General features: G+C 41.8%; 1 protein-coding gene across 1 annotated transcript in view; it reads right to left on the minus strand.

Moving 5' to 3' along the window:
• Window positions 1-16,273, minus strand: part of LOC116981051 (dedicator of cytokinesis protein 1) — a 413,994-nt gene that overhangs the window by 87,719 nt on the left and 310,002 nt on the right. Inside the window, exons 36-38 of the mRNA XM_033033698.1 lie at window positions 14,563-14,603; window positions 12,980-13,070; window positions 9,241-9,360 (exon numbers count right to left, since the gene is read on the minus strand). Of these exons, the coding sequence (XP_032889589.1) occupies window positions 9,241-9,360; window positions 12,980-13,070; window positions 14,563-14,603 (252 nt within the window). The remainder of the gene's footprint in view (window positions 1-9,240; window positions 9,361-12,979; window positions 13,071-14,562; window positions 14,604-16,273) is intronic.

Consider the following 16,273-nt stretch of genomic DNA (forward strand, 5'->3'; position numbering starts at 1 on the left):
AACTTTCTCTGCGTAAAGCGGAAAGGGATGGAGATAGGAAGAAGTGGCTGGTGGTAGGATCCCGTTGCCCAAAGAGTCAGATTATGTGTCCCAGGAATAGTGCAATCTGTTACTTTACTTTAAAATCATGTTGTTCTGTATATCACTTGAATACTTTCTACACCAAATCATTCTACACCAAAAATAATTTGATTTCACCCTATCTTTGGCAGTGAAGCACCATACTTCACATATGTTCTGAACTTGAAATGGGCTAATTAACAAAAGAAAAGGCATTTGGTTCAGAAGGCACGAATCCAGGCTAGGAGATTGGAGGAATGCTTTCACATTCGAAAAACCAATCTAATTATCTTCCTTTGCAATTAATTTCCTTCCTACCTTAGGTGCAGAAATCAAACCTGAATGTCATGTCTCAGGTTCTGTTTCACTAAAGCCCTGTACAGCTGTAGCAAGTCTTTTATACTCCAATGCCCTTTTGCGAAGGCCGAAATACCATGTAGACGCAAAGAATCTACAGATGCTCTGTTACCAATACAGACACAAAGTGCCTAGAGTAACTCAGCGGCTCATGCAGTATCGCTGGAGGACCTGGATACGTGAAGGTACACAAAAATGCTGGAGAAACTCAGCGGGTGCAGCAGCATCTATGGAGCGAAGGAAATAGGCGACGTTTCGGGCCGAAACCCTTCTTCAGACTGATGGGGGGTGGGGGGGAGAAGGAAGGAAAATGGGAGGAGGAGGAGCCCGAGGGCGGGGGGATGGGAGGAGACAGCTCGAGGGTTAAGGAAGGGGAGGAGACAACAAGGGCTAGCAAAACTGGGAGAATTCAACGTTCATGCCATCCGGACGCAAGCAACCCAGGCGGAATATGAGGTGCTGTTCCTCCAATTTCCGATGTTGCTCACTCTGGCAATGGAGGAGACCCAGGACAGAGAGGTCGGATTGGAAATGGGAGGGGGAGTTGAAGTGCTGAGCCACCGGGAGTTCAGGTAGGTTATTGCGGACTGAGCGGAGGTGTTCGGCAAAACGATCGCCCAACCTCCGCTTAGTCTCCCCGATGTAAATCAGCTGACATCTAGAGCAGCGGATGCAGTAGATGAGGTTGGAGGAGATACAGGTGAACCTTTGTCGCACCTGGAACAACTGCTTGGGTCCTTGAATGGAGTCGAGGGGGGAGGTGAAGGGACAGGTCTTGCATTTCTTGCGGTTGCAACGGAAAGTGCCCGGGGAAGGGGTGGTACGGGAGGGAAGGGAAGAATTGATAAGGGAGTTGCGGAGGGAGCAGTCTTTGCAGAAGGCAGACATAGGGGGAGATGGGAAGATGTGGCGAGTAGTGGAGTCACGTTGGAGATGGCGTAGGATTATTTGTTGTATTTGCCGGCTGGTGGGGTGAAAGGTGAGGACTAGGGGGACTCTGCCCTTGTTGCGAGTGCGGGGATGGGGAGAGAGAGCAGTGTTGCGGGGTATGGATGAGACCCTGGTGCGAGCCTCATCTATGGTGGCGGAGGGGAATCCCCGTTCCCTGAAGAACGAGGACATTTCCGATGCCCTGGTGTGGAACGTCTCATCCTGGGAGCAGATGCGGCGTAGGCGGAGGAATTGGGAGTAGGGGATGGAGTCTTTACAGGGGGCAGGGTGGGAAGACGTGTAGTCCAGATAGCCATGTGAGTCAGTTGGTTTGTAGTGTATGTCGGTCAGAAGTCTGTCCCCTGCGATGGAGATGGTGAGGTCAAGGAATGGTAGGGAAGTGTCGGAAATGGTCCAGGTGTACTGGAGTGCCGGATGGAAGTTGGTGGTGAAGTGGATGAAGTCAGTCAGTTGTGTGTGGGTGCAGGAGGTGGCCCCAAAGCAGTCGTCAATGTAACGGAGGTAGAGGTCGGGGATGGGGCCCTGGTACGTATTGAACAAGGATTGTTCAACGTACCCGACAAAGAGGCAGGCGTAGCTGGGGCCCATGCGTGTGCACATAGCTACGCCTTGTGTTTGGAGGAAATGGGAGGAGTCAAACGTAAAGTTGTTGAGGGTGAGGACCAACTCCGCTAGGCGGAGGAGGGTGTCAGTGGCTGGGTATAGGTTGCTCCTCTGGTCGAGGAAGCACCGGAGGGCTTTGAGGCCATCCTGGTGGGGGATGGAGGTGTAGAGTGACTGGACATCCATGGTGAAGATGAGGGGGTGAGGGCCTAGAGAGTGGAATACGCGGAGGCGGCGGAGAGTGTCTGAGGTGTCTAGAACATAGGTGGGAAGGGATTTGACCAAGGGGGATAGCATGGAGTCAAGGTATGTGGAGATGAGTTCGGTGGGGCACGAGGTCTGGATGTGAAGTACGTGAAGGTCTGGATGTGAAGAAGGGTCCTGACCCGAAACGCATATATCAATGTTCTCCAGAGACGCTGTGACACGCTGAGTTACTCCATCACTTTGTGTCTTTGTTTCAACATACCATGTAATTTTTCTTGCCTTAAAAGTAGCTGCGGCACAATGGTAGAGTTGCTGTCTTACAGCACTGGAGACTCGGGTTCCATCCTGACTATGGGCACTGTCTATACAGAGTTTGTACGTTCACCCTGGGTTATCTCCGGGTGCATCGCTTTCCTCCCACACTCCAAAGACGTACATATTTGTACGTTAATTGGCTTCGGTAAAATTATAAATAGTCCCTAGTATGTTGTATAGCGTGTATGGGGACTCGATGGGCCGAAGGGCCTGTTTCTGCGCTGTATCTCTAAAGTCTAAAGTAATTTTATATATAAGAACATCTAAAAAGATTTATGCTATTTAAAAATGAAACGTCTCTCCCAGATGCGATAAATGTTTGTTTCAAAAAGCCAATATAACACATTCATTTGTAGGATGTACAAAGTTGAATACATTTTGGAGCGATATATTTGATATATTTACAAAGCTCTTCAAGTCAAGAATAGAACCTAATACGGAATGGATTATATTTGGAATAATAGTAGAAGATATCAATTTAAATAAAGACCAAAAAGTATTCTTTAATTATGGGTTAATAATTGGAAAGAAATTGATACTTAAATTTTGGAAAAATACAGCTATACCAACTATTAAAATGTGGATTAGGAATATGATGGCCATAGCACACCTTGAAGAAATGAGACTCCGCCTAATAGATAAATATGACCAATTCTTAAGGAGTTGGTCCCCTTTCATCGACTTTTTGGAATCATGTGATGCAGCGGTACCGTAAAGATTACTGATTCCAGGTCAGGTCGTGGATAGATTTACATCTCCGAATAAAGATTTGAAAATTTCTTTTTTAAGGGTCTTTTTCTCCCATTTCTACTTTCTATTTTTTCTATTCTTATATACACTCTTCACATTTTTCTATTTTCTACTATCTATTTTTCCTCTTTTTCTTCTCTCTATTTTTTTTGTTTTTTTTACTTCCTTTTCAAAAACATAAAACCAGAGGTTGTACATAGAATGTATTACGTTATGACATAGTTGGCACCTCAAATTAGGTACCACTGTATTGTTTTGTACTGTATTAACTTCTAATAAAATAAACAAAAAAACAAAAAATAATAAAAATAAAAATGAAATCAGATCTTCTATTCGTCTTACTAAATAAAATAAGCTCACATTTTCTCATATCTTGCTCCTGCTGGCATTGTGAAATCTGTAGATTTCAATTTGCTCATTACTTGTACCTTCCTTATGGCTTATGATACCACCCAGGTTTATATGCTTAACAAAACCAGATACATTAGATGAGATATACGTTAGATGAGACATGCTAAGAATGGCCCGCTGTTCTTAAAACTTTAAACTTTCTATATGCTTAGCAAAACATGATCCATAGACAATAAGGCCATGCATAGAAATTGGGCCAAAAATAAGTCTCCTGCATAAATCAGTTGGAGAATATCCTTCTTCTTCTTTTCTGTCGTATGTCAATTAGACCTACAGCTCCATTGAGGCGAGATAGGCCAACGTGTCATCGTCCAAGTCAATCAGACCTCGTTCACCATTCAGTGGCCGGTGTTTGGGGCAGCTGGTGACAATGTGCTCCACTGTCTGTGTTGGGTCCCCACACTCGCAGGAGGCGCTGTCCACGAGGCCCCACCTCTTCATCGCTACTCCATAGCGTCCGATGCCTGTCCTCAAGCGGTTGAGGGTTGTCCACTGCTTTTGGGGCAGGTCCTGGCCAGGGACGTCCATGGGTCATTGATGTACTGGTGTAGCCTAGATGGTTCCGCTGACTTCCACTGGTCTCTCCATCTCGTCTTGACCTAGCCGGCCTTAGAAGCGTCAGTCGGTGTTGTGCAGAGCAGCTCTTGAGCTTGCGTGGCAAAGGGTTGCCGTTACTTGAGGCGCACTCGTCGTGGTGTCTCTATGACGATCTGATGGAGGAGGTGGGATTCACTGGTCTGCGCCTTTTGAGAGGGCCAGTGTGGCTGCTTCTCGTCTGATGTTGGCTGGGGCGATGCCAGCGAGGACGGGCAGTTGGTTTACTGGGGTGGCTCGTAGGCATCCGGAGACAGTCCGCAGGGCGCTGTTGAGGGCAGCATCCAGCTTCGTGGCGTGAGGGCTACGGCACCAGACCGGGGCGCAGTACTCGGCGGCTGAGAACACCAGGGCCACTGTGGACATGCGCAGTGTCTTCGTCGTGGCTTCCCATGTGGTGCCGGCTAGGCGGCGTATCAGTGCGGCACGGGCGCTTGTCTTTGCCTTGGCACCTTTCAGGTGTTGTTTGAATGACAACGTTCTGTCGAGCTTCACACCGAGGTACGTGGGCACGGGCTGGGACCGTAACCAGGCTTTATTCACCATGACCTTCTTCTCACGGGTCGCTTCCCTGTTGTTGAGGTGGAACATTGAAGATGTTGTCTTACCCATGCTGAGCTTAAGGCGCCAGTTCCTCAGGTATGAAGACAGGATGTTCATGTCTTCAGAGAGGCCCTCTTCTGCTGCTTCCCAGGATGGCTTATTGAGTAGGATGGCCAGGTCATCAGCATAGCCATTCTTCTTTGACTGGGTTGCAGGCAGGTCATGGATGTAGATGTTGAACAGCATTGGTGCCAGCACTGAGCCCTGTGGGACGCCGTTCTTACGTTTCCTCACCCTGCTGCATTGCCCGCTGCTGGTGTATAGCCTGAAGCTGCGGCTGCTCAGCATCTCCATGATGAAGCTCACCATGTGCTTGTCTGGGATGGTTTCCAGAAGCATCATGTGTAGTCCATGCAGCCAGACAATATCATATGCAGCTGTGAGGTCCAAGAAGACAGCACCTGCCTTCTCCCCTGCCTGGAAGCTGTCCTCTATGTCTTGGCACAGGAGGATCACCTGGTCCGCCGTTGACCTACCGCTTCGGAAGCCAGCCTGTTCTTTAGGCAGCTGGGGGTTGATCACTGGATTGAGACGTGTGTGGAGGAGACGTTCCAGAAGCTTATATGGAACACACAGCAGTGAGATGGGTCGATATCCCTTGGGGTCATCGCTAGGCTTGTTTGGCTTCGGCAGAGTGATCACCATGGCACGGCACCAGAACTTTGGCTGCTTCAGGCAGCGGAAACACATGGAGAGGAAGGAGCACAGCCAGTCAGTTGCCTTCTTGCCTTGCCTGGTGCCTTACCGGTTTTCAGCCGTCGGATGGCCTGCTCGATTTCTTGTGTTGTGAAATCGTGGGATAGGTTGGAGTCGCATCTCAGGGCCCTGTGTAGCTCATGGACTCTCGTCGATGTTGTTCTGGTGAAATCCTTGTCTGCGTTGGGGAAGCGGCCGTTGCTCAGCCGTAGCGACGCAATGGAATTTGCAGTGATGGGACACTGTGCTGAGGTTGTCGACCTACCCATCAACTTGTTCATGGATTGCCACGCCTGACAGCTGGAGTGTGTGAAATCAATTGATTCCACTGTCTCCGTCCATCTTTGCCTGCTTTTCTCATCTAGTTGCAGATTAGGTCGTTCGCTGCATTGTCCACATCTTCGCTGGTTTGTGATTCTGTGTGGGTGCGAAGTAGATCTTCACATTTGTCATCCCAGCAGGGAACATAGGCTTTACGTACACCGCGGGGGATGTTCTTCTTGGCATGGAGGAGACAAAGACAGCCTATACGCGGCCTCCTCCACGAGTAGCTTACAAGCTCATAAGCCCACAAAACTAATGTCTTTACCGCGTCTGCAGACCGCTAAAAGCCATGCCTCCCCAGGCCAGGCGGCACCGTTAAATGCCGCCAACTGTCGAGGTTTAGCGCTACTGCAGCTCAATGTTGAAGGCCTTACCACTGCCAAGGTCAACATCATCGAACAGAGAATATCCTTGTTTCTACAGTACATCTGGAAAATATATTTGATGGCTGGCATTGCTAACCCCTTGGCTTTGCTGTTTGTCAAAGCCATTGCTGTGTGACACCTGCTAATCAAATATCAACTAAACAATTACAAACTTTTAAAAATATATTCAAAGTTTTATAAAGTGCAATAATTTAAAATATTTCAAAAATTAGTAAAATCATTTGCTTAAAGAAATGTAACTTACTTTTTCCTCAGAGTCTACTTGTCTAATCAAATGTAGCACGTTTTTGCAGACAGATTTCCCAGCTTTAGTGCTGGAAAATTCAGCCAGTTCACACCCTTGTACTATATTTTATCCAATATGCAACAGTGGTATGCAATGGAGAAAAATTGCCAGCAGAGCTTGACCAGAGGTTCTAGACGTCTGAGTTCATTTGAGTCTTGGACATGGCGTTGTTTACATGATTAAATGTCAGAAGTTCAAGCTGGCTGTAGTGCAATGGATATTTGCTTTAGAATTAACGGCAACCTCCCAGTAAAGCAATAAGGCACCCAGCCATCAAGCGTTGTCTACAAAAAGTGTTTTACTCTAACCAATTACTATCTGATGAATCTATTGTCAACGGTCAATAAAGCGAAGGATGATACTATAAAGAGTGTTATCAAGCAACATGTATTCATCAATAACTTGCTCAAAGATTCTCTCTGCATTCTACCAGAGATGCTCACCTTGATCCAAGCAAGGACAAAAGTATTTAAATCTAGGAGGTGGCATCAAGGTAGCAAATCACTAAATGTGGCATCAAGCAACCCTAGTAAAATTGAATTCAATTCTACACCTTTCAAGAACGGAAGAAAATCTGGGAGAGTTTACAACCAATTAACCCACTATTTCTGCAGCCATCACCTTTACAATCTGAGAATATTAAGTATCAAAAATGGAAATTTCTTCAATTTAATCCCATTATTATCTCCAGTATTTTATCTTAGCTATTTTTTATTTAAGATCCTCACTCTTATCAAATCCCTGACTTCCTGGTATTTTAAATATGTATTTCCACACTATAATGATAAATGCAAAGCAAAGTAATTGTTTAAAGGTTGAGCTATTTCCTTCCTTAAAATGTAGGCTTGGGGAATAATAAGGGAATTGTCACCATGTTGTGGATGAAAAAAAGGATGAAAGGGTAATAGTAAATGTTGGGGTGTCCGTGGAGGCAGGTAGAAAAGTTTATAATTAAAACAAAGTAACAGTCAAAATCACGGATGAATTTGAATAGCTCATGGCCCCATTGTTAAGGAACTTCTTAACTACATGAGCCAGAGTGTTTAATGCAATATTTAAAATATGCAAAGTCAGTGTACAATTAACAAGCACATTATTCTCACATGAATGTTAGGAATCTGAAAAAAAATTATCGTAAGTAGAGTGTATCTAAAAATAGAAAATGTGACCTTTTAACACATAAATTGTTCGTGTCATTTTGCAATCAATGAAAAATTGTGTGATTATGATTATGTTGGTGTTGGCAATTCAAAAAATGAGGCAGTTAAAAAACTCTGATCCAGTTCAAAATTGCGTGGGAAGAATGTGAGCATTACATTTAGCATAATTTTACTCCTTGAAACCAGAAAACCTTCAGTTCCCCAAGCTTAAGGAACCTTGTATCAATGGGATGCTGTTTGAAATAATATCAATTTTAAAGTTATTCAATTGGCAGATATTATTAATTAACAAAGTATATTGCATTTAAACATATATAATTATTGTTTCAGAATATATTGTTTCCATGACTACAGGGTAATACCAATGTAATCTTGAATGGGCTAATTTTCTTGAAATTTGTTTCCATTGGGATTATTAATGTTTAAGTTTTAATTAGATGAAATGAGATGGATTAAGCTAGTTATCTGAAAAAATTGAATTTAAGTACATCATGCTGTTTAAGGTATGTAACGATTACAGAATGGTACCTGGTTCTCAGATGACAATATGCTTATTATGTTTGGTTTATTACTACTAACATCTTCTGCTAAGAACTCCGTTATGTTTTCCGTTGCATGCAATCTTTCATCACATGAATGTACATCTCTGCAGTGAAAATCTATCAATTTTTTGACAATACGATGGTAAATAAAAGCAAAAGAAATGCTAGAAATATTTGTTTAATTGTTTTAATTATTTTAAATCAGATATCCAGCATCTGCTCTTTCTTGTTTGAGATGGCTTATCGTTATAATAATAATTATTATATATTTGATAATCATAATAATTTTATGGCCTATTTTAACTAATCTACTATGGTAGACAGAAACTTTCTCCCAGGGTAGACATTTTAAAACTATAGGACAGAGGGGGGAAATAGTTTAAAGGGTTTCTGCTGCACATTTTTTTACACAGAGCGATGGGTGCCTGAAACACACTGCCAGGGATGGTGGTGGAAGCAGATACGATAGTGCCGTTTAAGAGGCTTTAAGATAGGCACGTATTTGCATGTGCAGGCAGAACAGGTTAGATAAACTTAGCTTTGAAGTTTATCTAACCACACTCATAGTGGGCCAAAAGGCCTGTTCTTGTGCCGTGTTCTGATAGATAATGGTAGTTTGAAATATTTAAATGGCTTAATAGCTATACAGTCAACACATGTGGTACAGATCAAAGCAGCGAATACAACTTTGAGATTATTGTATCAGAGTAACATAATTTTCGAGTTTCTGATAAGATAAATTCCGGCTTTTACATATGGGATGCAAAGAATTTTGATTTTCAGCATACCTATATGTAATAGCTATACTTTAACTTGTTAAATACTGATGTAATGAAATAATTATTTATGCATAGATTATTTTTTTACTGAAATGGAGGCTCCGCAGTATTATATTAAATCTACAAACTGGGCAAACAATATGAGTACTACAATTGAAAACCATGTATTTGTCATTCCATTATACATATTGATACAGCTTAACTAATTCAATTTACCTTTCCTTTATCAAAGTAATGAATAATTTCCTGATAAAGCTGCTCCTTCAACTGTCCTTGAGTTTGTGCTTGATATCCGTCTCTCTGATTCAGGTGAGCTGCACATGGCTCTTCAGACCACTTAAAAAATGAGCAACAAAGGAATATATTTTACCATTGAATATAATTGTGGACATGGACACGCAACTATATTGGTCAACATCTATCCAGCCAGCACTATCAACAGATTAAGTTGTGTGTGGAAGAGAAATGCAGATTTAAGAAGAAAAATACAGCAGTGAGATTAGTTATGAACAGGTATTGGATGTAAGAGTATACTTAAGAAGGAAATTAGAAGGGCAAAGGAGCCATGAGATATCCCTGGCAAAAAGGTGATATATTAAGAACAAAAGTTTAATTAGGTAGAGAGTAGATCTGCTGAAGAATCTGTGTGGTAATCTATGTGTGCAGCCGTAGAAGATGGGCATGACTTTGAATGAAAACTTCTCGTCCGTTACCGTGGATAAGGACATGGGAATTAGTGATTTCAGGAAACATGACGGTGAGCAGGTGTTGCCAGTCTTGAAGCATATAAAGGGGGGTTAGTTCAGTGTCTGACTAGACATATCCTAGGACATTGTGGGATGCAAAGGATGAAATTCTTGATACCCTGGAAAGGACTTCTGTATCTTTGTTAGCTGTGGGTAAGGTGTTGGAAGTCTAAAGGATAGATAATATTGTGCCTTTATTTAACCTGGGCTGCAAGCTGGGGAAATGCAGGTCGGTATGCTGTACATCAGTGGTGGGAAAGTTATTCGAAGGGTTTCTGAGAGACAGGATTTATTTGCATTTAGAAAGGGAAGGACCTATTAGGGAGAGTCAGCATGACTTTGTGCATGGGAAATCATGTTTCATGAATTTGATTGAGTATGGTGTTGAAGAGGTGACCAAGAGGATTCACAAGGGCAGAGCAGTTGACATTGTCTACATAGACTTTAACAGGGCCTTTAAGATCTACTACATGGTTGGCTGGTCGATAGGTTTTGAACAGTCCAGAGTGAGCTAGCCAACTGGATGCAAAATTGAGACACAATGAACTGCAAATGCTGGAATCTTGAGCAAAAAAAAATGTTCTGGAAATACTCTGGCATCTGTGGAGTGAAATGGACATAACATTTTGGGTCGGGACCCTTCAGACTGCTTGGAATAGGGAGGAGAATGTTGGAAAAGAGAGTTGGGAATGGGAAAGTATATACAATTAAAGGCAAAACCCTTTACCAAAGTGATGTACAGAATGACCTTGGGGGTCCATTACTTGATGAGAGGGCCAACGTTTAAAGGAGTTATGTGGAACAATTCTTTTCACACAGAAGATAGTGAGTGCCAGAAACACACTCCCAGGGATGGTGGTGGAGGCAGATACCATAATGGCATTTAAGATAAGTTGGATAGGCATGTGGATTGACAGGAAATGGAGGGATAAGGGCCGACTGGTGTCAGATAAGAGTTGGTCTTGGCATTAAGTTTGGCACAGACATTGTGGGCCAAAGGGTCTCATCCTGTGCTGTACTGTTCTACATTCTATAAGTAATAGGTGAATTGATTTCCATGTGACTTTACTTTACCCTTATGGCACAGAAACAGGTCATTTTGCCTTTTGCCTACTGAATCTGCACTGATCAGCAAACACCTGGTAGACTAACACTATCCTACATGTTAGGGATGATGTTTAGAATTACAGAAGCAAATTAACCTACAAACCTGTACGTCTTTGGAGCACGAGAGGAAACCGAAGCACCCGGAGAAAACCCAAGGAGAACGTTTAAACTTCATACAGACAGCACCCATAGTCAAGATCAGAGATTTGGAGTGTAACTTGGGAAATACACAAAGTGATACTAAATAAACGGCGATTAGATGCGCAAGCAGTAGAGGTAAACCACTTAGGACATTGAAAGTAATGCCAGAGCAGTTTGAGTGAAACATGTGGCAAATTGGTTGTTGGAAAAGTAAGTTACTGTTAACTTTAAGATAATTTTATGTTGGGGCTAGGGTACTAACATTTAATCACTACAAGATTGTGAGGCGTGGGAATCTTGTTTGCCATAAAATTAACAATTTTCAAGATATGCGTAGATTTAAAGAGGAATAATTTGTCCAGAATCTCTTACGGAGTAGAAATTCATATCTATAGATGTCATAATATGTGCAGCATTAGTGAAAAGAATAAAGACATTTGCATTCTTCCAGGAAAGTCATTGATGATTACAGAAGTTAGGTCATTGTTACAGTTGTACAAGACTTTGGTGAGGTTACACTTGGAGTATTGTGTTCAGTTCTGGTAACCCAGAATCTTAGAGAAATTGATAAAATTAAGAGGGGAATATCTAGGAGGAAGGCAGAGTCTTTTTCCCAGATGTAGGAATCAAGAACTAGAGTACAAAGATTTAAAGTAAGAAGGTAATGATTTAAATAGGTAATAGGTTTCATAAAGAGGGTTGTGGTTATTATAGAATGAGTTGCCAGAGAAAGCAGTCGAGGCATTTACAATAACAACATTTATAGACATTTTAACAGTTGTGTGAATAGGACAGGCTTAGAGGGATATGGGGGAAAGACGAATCCATGGGACTAGCTTAGATGCGGCATCTTGATCGGCAAGGGCCTATTTCTGTGCTATATGCTATATTTCTGGCTATGATGTCTAGCATTAACCAGATTGAGGAAAATCATGTTTCGACTCACCACAAAAGGAGAGTTACATAGGTAGAAAGTTAGAATAAGAAACAGGCATGGAGAAATCAAAACTCAACTAATTGACAATCTGTTCACAGACTGTTTGCGACAACAGGCTGGGGAAAACTTTATAAATGGTAATTATGCAGAAGAGTGAATTAGGTTTCATAATACAATCTCAATTTACTTGCAAGCAGGTAGATGGCAACTCACTAATATTAAAATTGCAATCTGAAAACCATGCTTGTGGGATACCGTGGCCAGGAATGTTTTGTATTCACACCATTTACTTGGAATGCAAAAACATTCAATTCCCACAACATCAGCTACATTAATAGGGAAGCAAGATATCTCTACGTCCACCTAACATCCATGTTGAGGAAAAAAGAAACGTAACCTGTGTAGTGCTTTAGATCGGAAGTTGAGACTGCTAATGAGAGGAATAGCAACAGTAATTAGAGCTGATGCTGGGCCAGCACTTTTTTCAGTCGCATTGACAGATTTTCTATGACTCAGTTCCTGATCTGAACTGAGAATTCCGGTGGCAATACTTCTAACTACTTCAAAACTGCCAGCAACTCATGGGACAATAACTCGGAAGAAGTCAATAAAGTCACGTGAGAGCAAAACCAGGAAAATTGAGAACTAGAAAAGGGATAACATTTTTCATTTGATCACTAACATAATATATAGCATAATGGCAAGATTTTTAACCATCATTTTATAAGCAATTAATAGGCTTATACTGGCTTCTTGCGGTGCTTTAAAAAATAAATAAAGCTGATATAATTATAACTTGCAACATATAAGCTGATTAAGGCTTTCAAATATTTGAAGCAAGGTTGATATTTGGAAAGCAAGGTTAATTTCTTAAATACAATAAGCAGAGCCAAACTGAAGGTCCAAGACTAAACCTATTACAAACTTTATTATATTTTCTTTTCATTATTACTAATCCCAACATCATATTAACAGTTTTCAAAAGCTTTGAAAAATAATTTGATACAATGCATTGAAATATTACCTTCAGGAGCTTTGCATTAAGTAGCAATGTGTAGGCAGCTTCAGTGTAGTTATCACACTCTTTATGCAGGTCACACAACTTGTACAGATATCTGAGAAAGCAACATTACCAGTTTTGAAGAGATATCCAGCATGCACTCATATACCACGTCTTGTATGTCCAAATGTATCAAATACTAAGTTTATTCTTAAAGCAAAAAAAATTCGCAGAGAATTGCAAAGTACTGCCGTTAGATTTCCAGAAGCCATTTGATAAATTGTTGAGTCAAAGGATAGTATAAAAAGGAAGGAAAGGAAAGGTATAAACAGAAGATCACCATCCTAACAGGAAAGATAAAGGAACTATAAAGGGAGGTTTTCTGGTTTGAGACCAGTGCTAGGGCCTCAACATTGTACAATTTATATAAATGATTTGGAAGAATCATACATTTAACCTTATGCCTACTGGCAATGGCAATTTGCAGAATCAGAAGACACAATAAAAGTCAACATTTGGATGCTGACTAATTCTTAATCTTGTATTAGAAATAAATCCTGTTTTAGTAACTTCTTTCTTCCTCAGAAATGACTTGGATCTGCTTCAATTTGACTATTACCACAACAGACCAACAGCCGATGGGAACTCACTGGTTCTATGCTGTGCTGACTCTCTGGGCAATGGGAGCACACATGTCAGGCTGATGTTCATTGACTACAGCATTGCATTCAAAATTATCACCCCCTCCAAACTCATCCCTAATCTTCAAGACCTGGACCTTTATACCTCTCTTTGCATATGGATTATTAACTTCCTCATCAACAGACCCAATCATTGCAGATTGGTAATACCACCTTCTCCTCACTAATCATCAAAACAGGTGTCATCTATAAATTTGCCACTGACATCACTGATGTTGGTCGAATCAAAGATGGCGTAGAGTTTGCGTAAAACAGAGAGATAGAATACCTGATTGAGTGGTTCAGCAACAAACACCTCTCACTCAAACATTGACTTTAGAATGAGGACTTTGGGAGGTCATGTGCCAGTTTTCAATGATGAGTTGGTATTGAGAGTTAGTAGTTACAAATTCCTGGGCATTAACATCTCAGATGAGCTGGCCTATGCCCAGCACATAGCTGTAATCTTGAAGAAAGCATGCCTGTGCCTCTTCTTGCTTTGTAGTTTAAAGAGATTCAGCATTTCACTGAATACTCAATCAAACATCTACAGATTCACGATAGGAAGTATCCTGACGGGTGGCCTCATGGTTTGCTGTGGTAATTCCAACGCACAAGAACACAAGAGGTTGCAGAGACTAGTAAACAATCCTAATCCAACCTCAGTAAAGGAACTCAACAGACCACCTTTTATACCACCATTGAATTTGTTTCAAATTGTGTAATTTTGCCTTTTTTTGTAGTCATGTAGAATATATGTGTAATTTATGATTTTGCACATTGCCCGAGTCGTGTAATGCTGCTGCAAGCAAGTTTTTCATTGTAGCTCTACCACACCATACAGGTGCATATGACAATAAACTCGACTTGATTGACTTGGTACTCAAAATTTCTACTTTAATTGTATTGTGAAAATGTCTTGCATACCTGATGTACATTTCTTCTCTTTCGATTTCTTTGTAAAAGTTCTGAAATGCAGATGAAAGGATATTACTAGTTTTCTAACACACATCGGTTTTTCAATGGATACAAACAGTACTTAAAAATAATAGCATAAATTCCTGAAGCTTTGCTCCACTGGCAGAAATATATCATGATTTCAATCTGTCTCTGAATTTAACCAGCCCCTGCGATTGAGGTCAATTTCAAAACGGTTGTTCACTACACCAGGGACGTTCCCGTTCTGTAAAGAAGTGGGAAATGAAAAACTAGTGGCAATCCATCAGGGTTCCAACCAGTTAAATGGAAACACTGAATATGTATACATTTCAAGTTCTAATTACAAGTTGCAATGCTTCCTTAAGAGCAACTGATTTAACGGATGAATTCCTATTGGATGTCATTAAGGGTCTTCTTTGTGGTTGCTATAGACCAGAAATATCTCCATCGTTTCCACAATCAAAATTTCTGAGAATTAATTTGATAATTAATCCTTTAAGTGTATTGCTGTCAGATTGAAGTTTCATAAAAGCAACTGTATCATATTGTGAATCACCACAGTATAATGCTTATTATACAGGTAAGTAATTTAATTTAAAAAAAAATGAAGTTTAGCGATGACTTGGGGGAGAACAGACAAAAGGTGTAGGAATGTATACATAAATTACCAGCTTCCAAACAGCCAGTGGAATTTCACATGATGCAAATGGCAGCATAATTTGTCCTTTCCAATTATAAAAAATCACCTTTTTTTTAATATGAACATGGAAACAAAGACGCTTTCCAAAGTGCTGGGCACTTTTTGGAGCACAAAGTGTCTTTAATGAGCCCATCTCTTCTTAATGATTACCAACACTAATGATCCAGTATTTGAAAAATCAATTTGATGCATTAGAATAGGCTGGTTAATCATCTTAACGAGGTTATTCAGGAGAGAAAGTGTGGAATATATCTTCATGTAGTGAGTATAGGATATATTTCCACTAAAGCTACAAAAGGTAGCTCTTTTTGCCCCCTCCCCTCCCCCCATTCGCACCAGGGACAGAGTCCCCCTTGTCCTCACATTCCACCCCATCAGCCGTCGCATACAGCATATAATCCTCCAACATTATCGCCTTCTCCAACGGGATCCCACTACTGGCCGTCATCTTCCCATCTCCACCCCTTTCTGCTTTCCACCGAGACCGTTCCCTCCGCAACTCCCTGGTCAACTCGTCCCTTCCCACCCAAACCACCCCCTCCCCAGGTACTTTCCTCTGCAACCGCAGGAGATGCAACACCTGTCCCATTACCTCCACCCTCGACTTCATCCAATGACCCCAAAATCTTTTCAGGTGAGGCAGAGATTCACTTGCACCTCCTCCAACCTCATCTACTGTATCCGCTGTTCCAGGTGTCAACTTCTGTACATCGGCGAGACCAAGCGCAGGCTCGGCGATCGTTTCGCTGAACACCTCCGCCCAGTCCGCCTTAACCTATCTGATCTCCTGGTTGCTCAGCACTTTAACTCCCCCTCCCATTCCCAATCTGACCTTTCTCCTGGGCCTCCATTGTCAGAGTGAGGCCAAGCGCAAATTGGAGGAACAGCACCTCATATTTCGCTTGGGTAGCTTACACCCCAGCGGTATGAACATTGACTTCTCTAACTTCAAACAGCCCTTGCTTTCCCTCTCTCTCCATCCCATGCTCCTTCCCAGTT

The sequence above is a fragment of the Amblyraja radiata genome, chromosome 15 (genome assembly GCF_010909765.2).
Source record: "Amblyraja radiata isolate CabotCenter1 chromosome 15, sAmbRad1.1.pri, whole genome shotgun sequence".
In the NCBI taxonomy this organism is placed as follows: Eukaryota; Metazoa; Chordata; class Chondrichthyes; order Rajiformes; family Rajidae; genus Amblyraja; species Amblyraja radiata.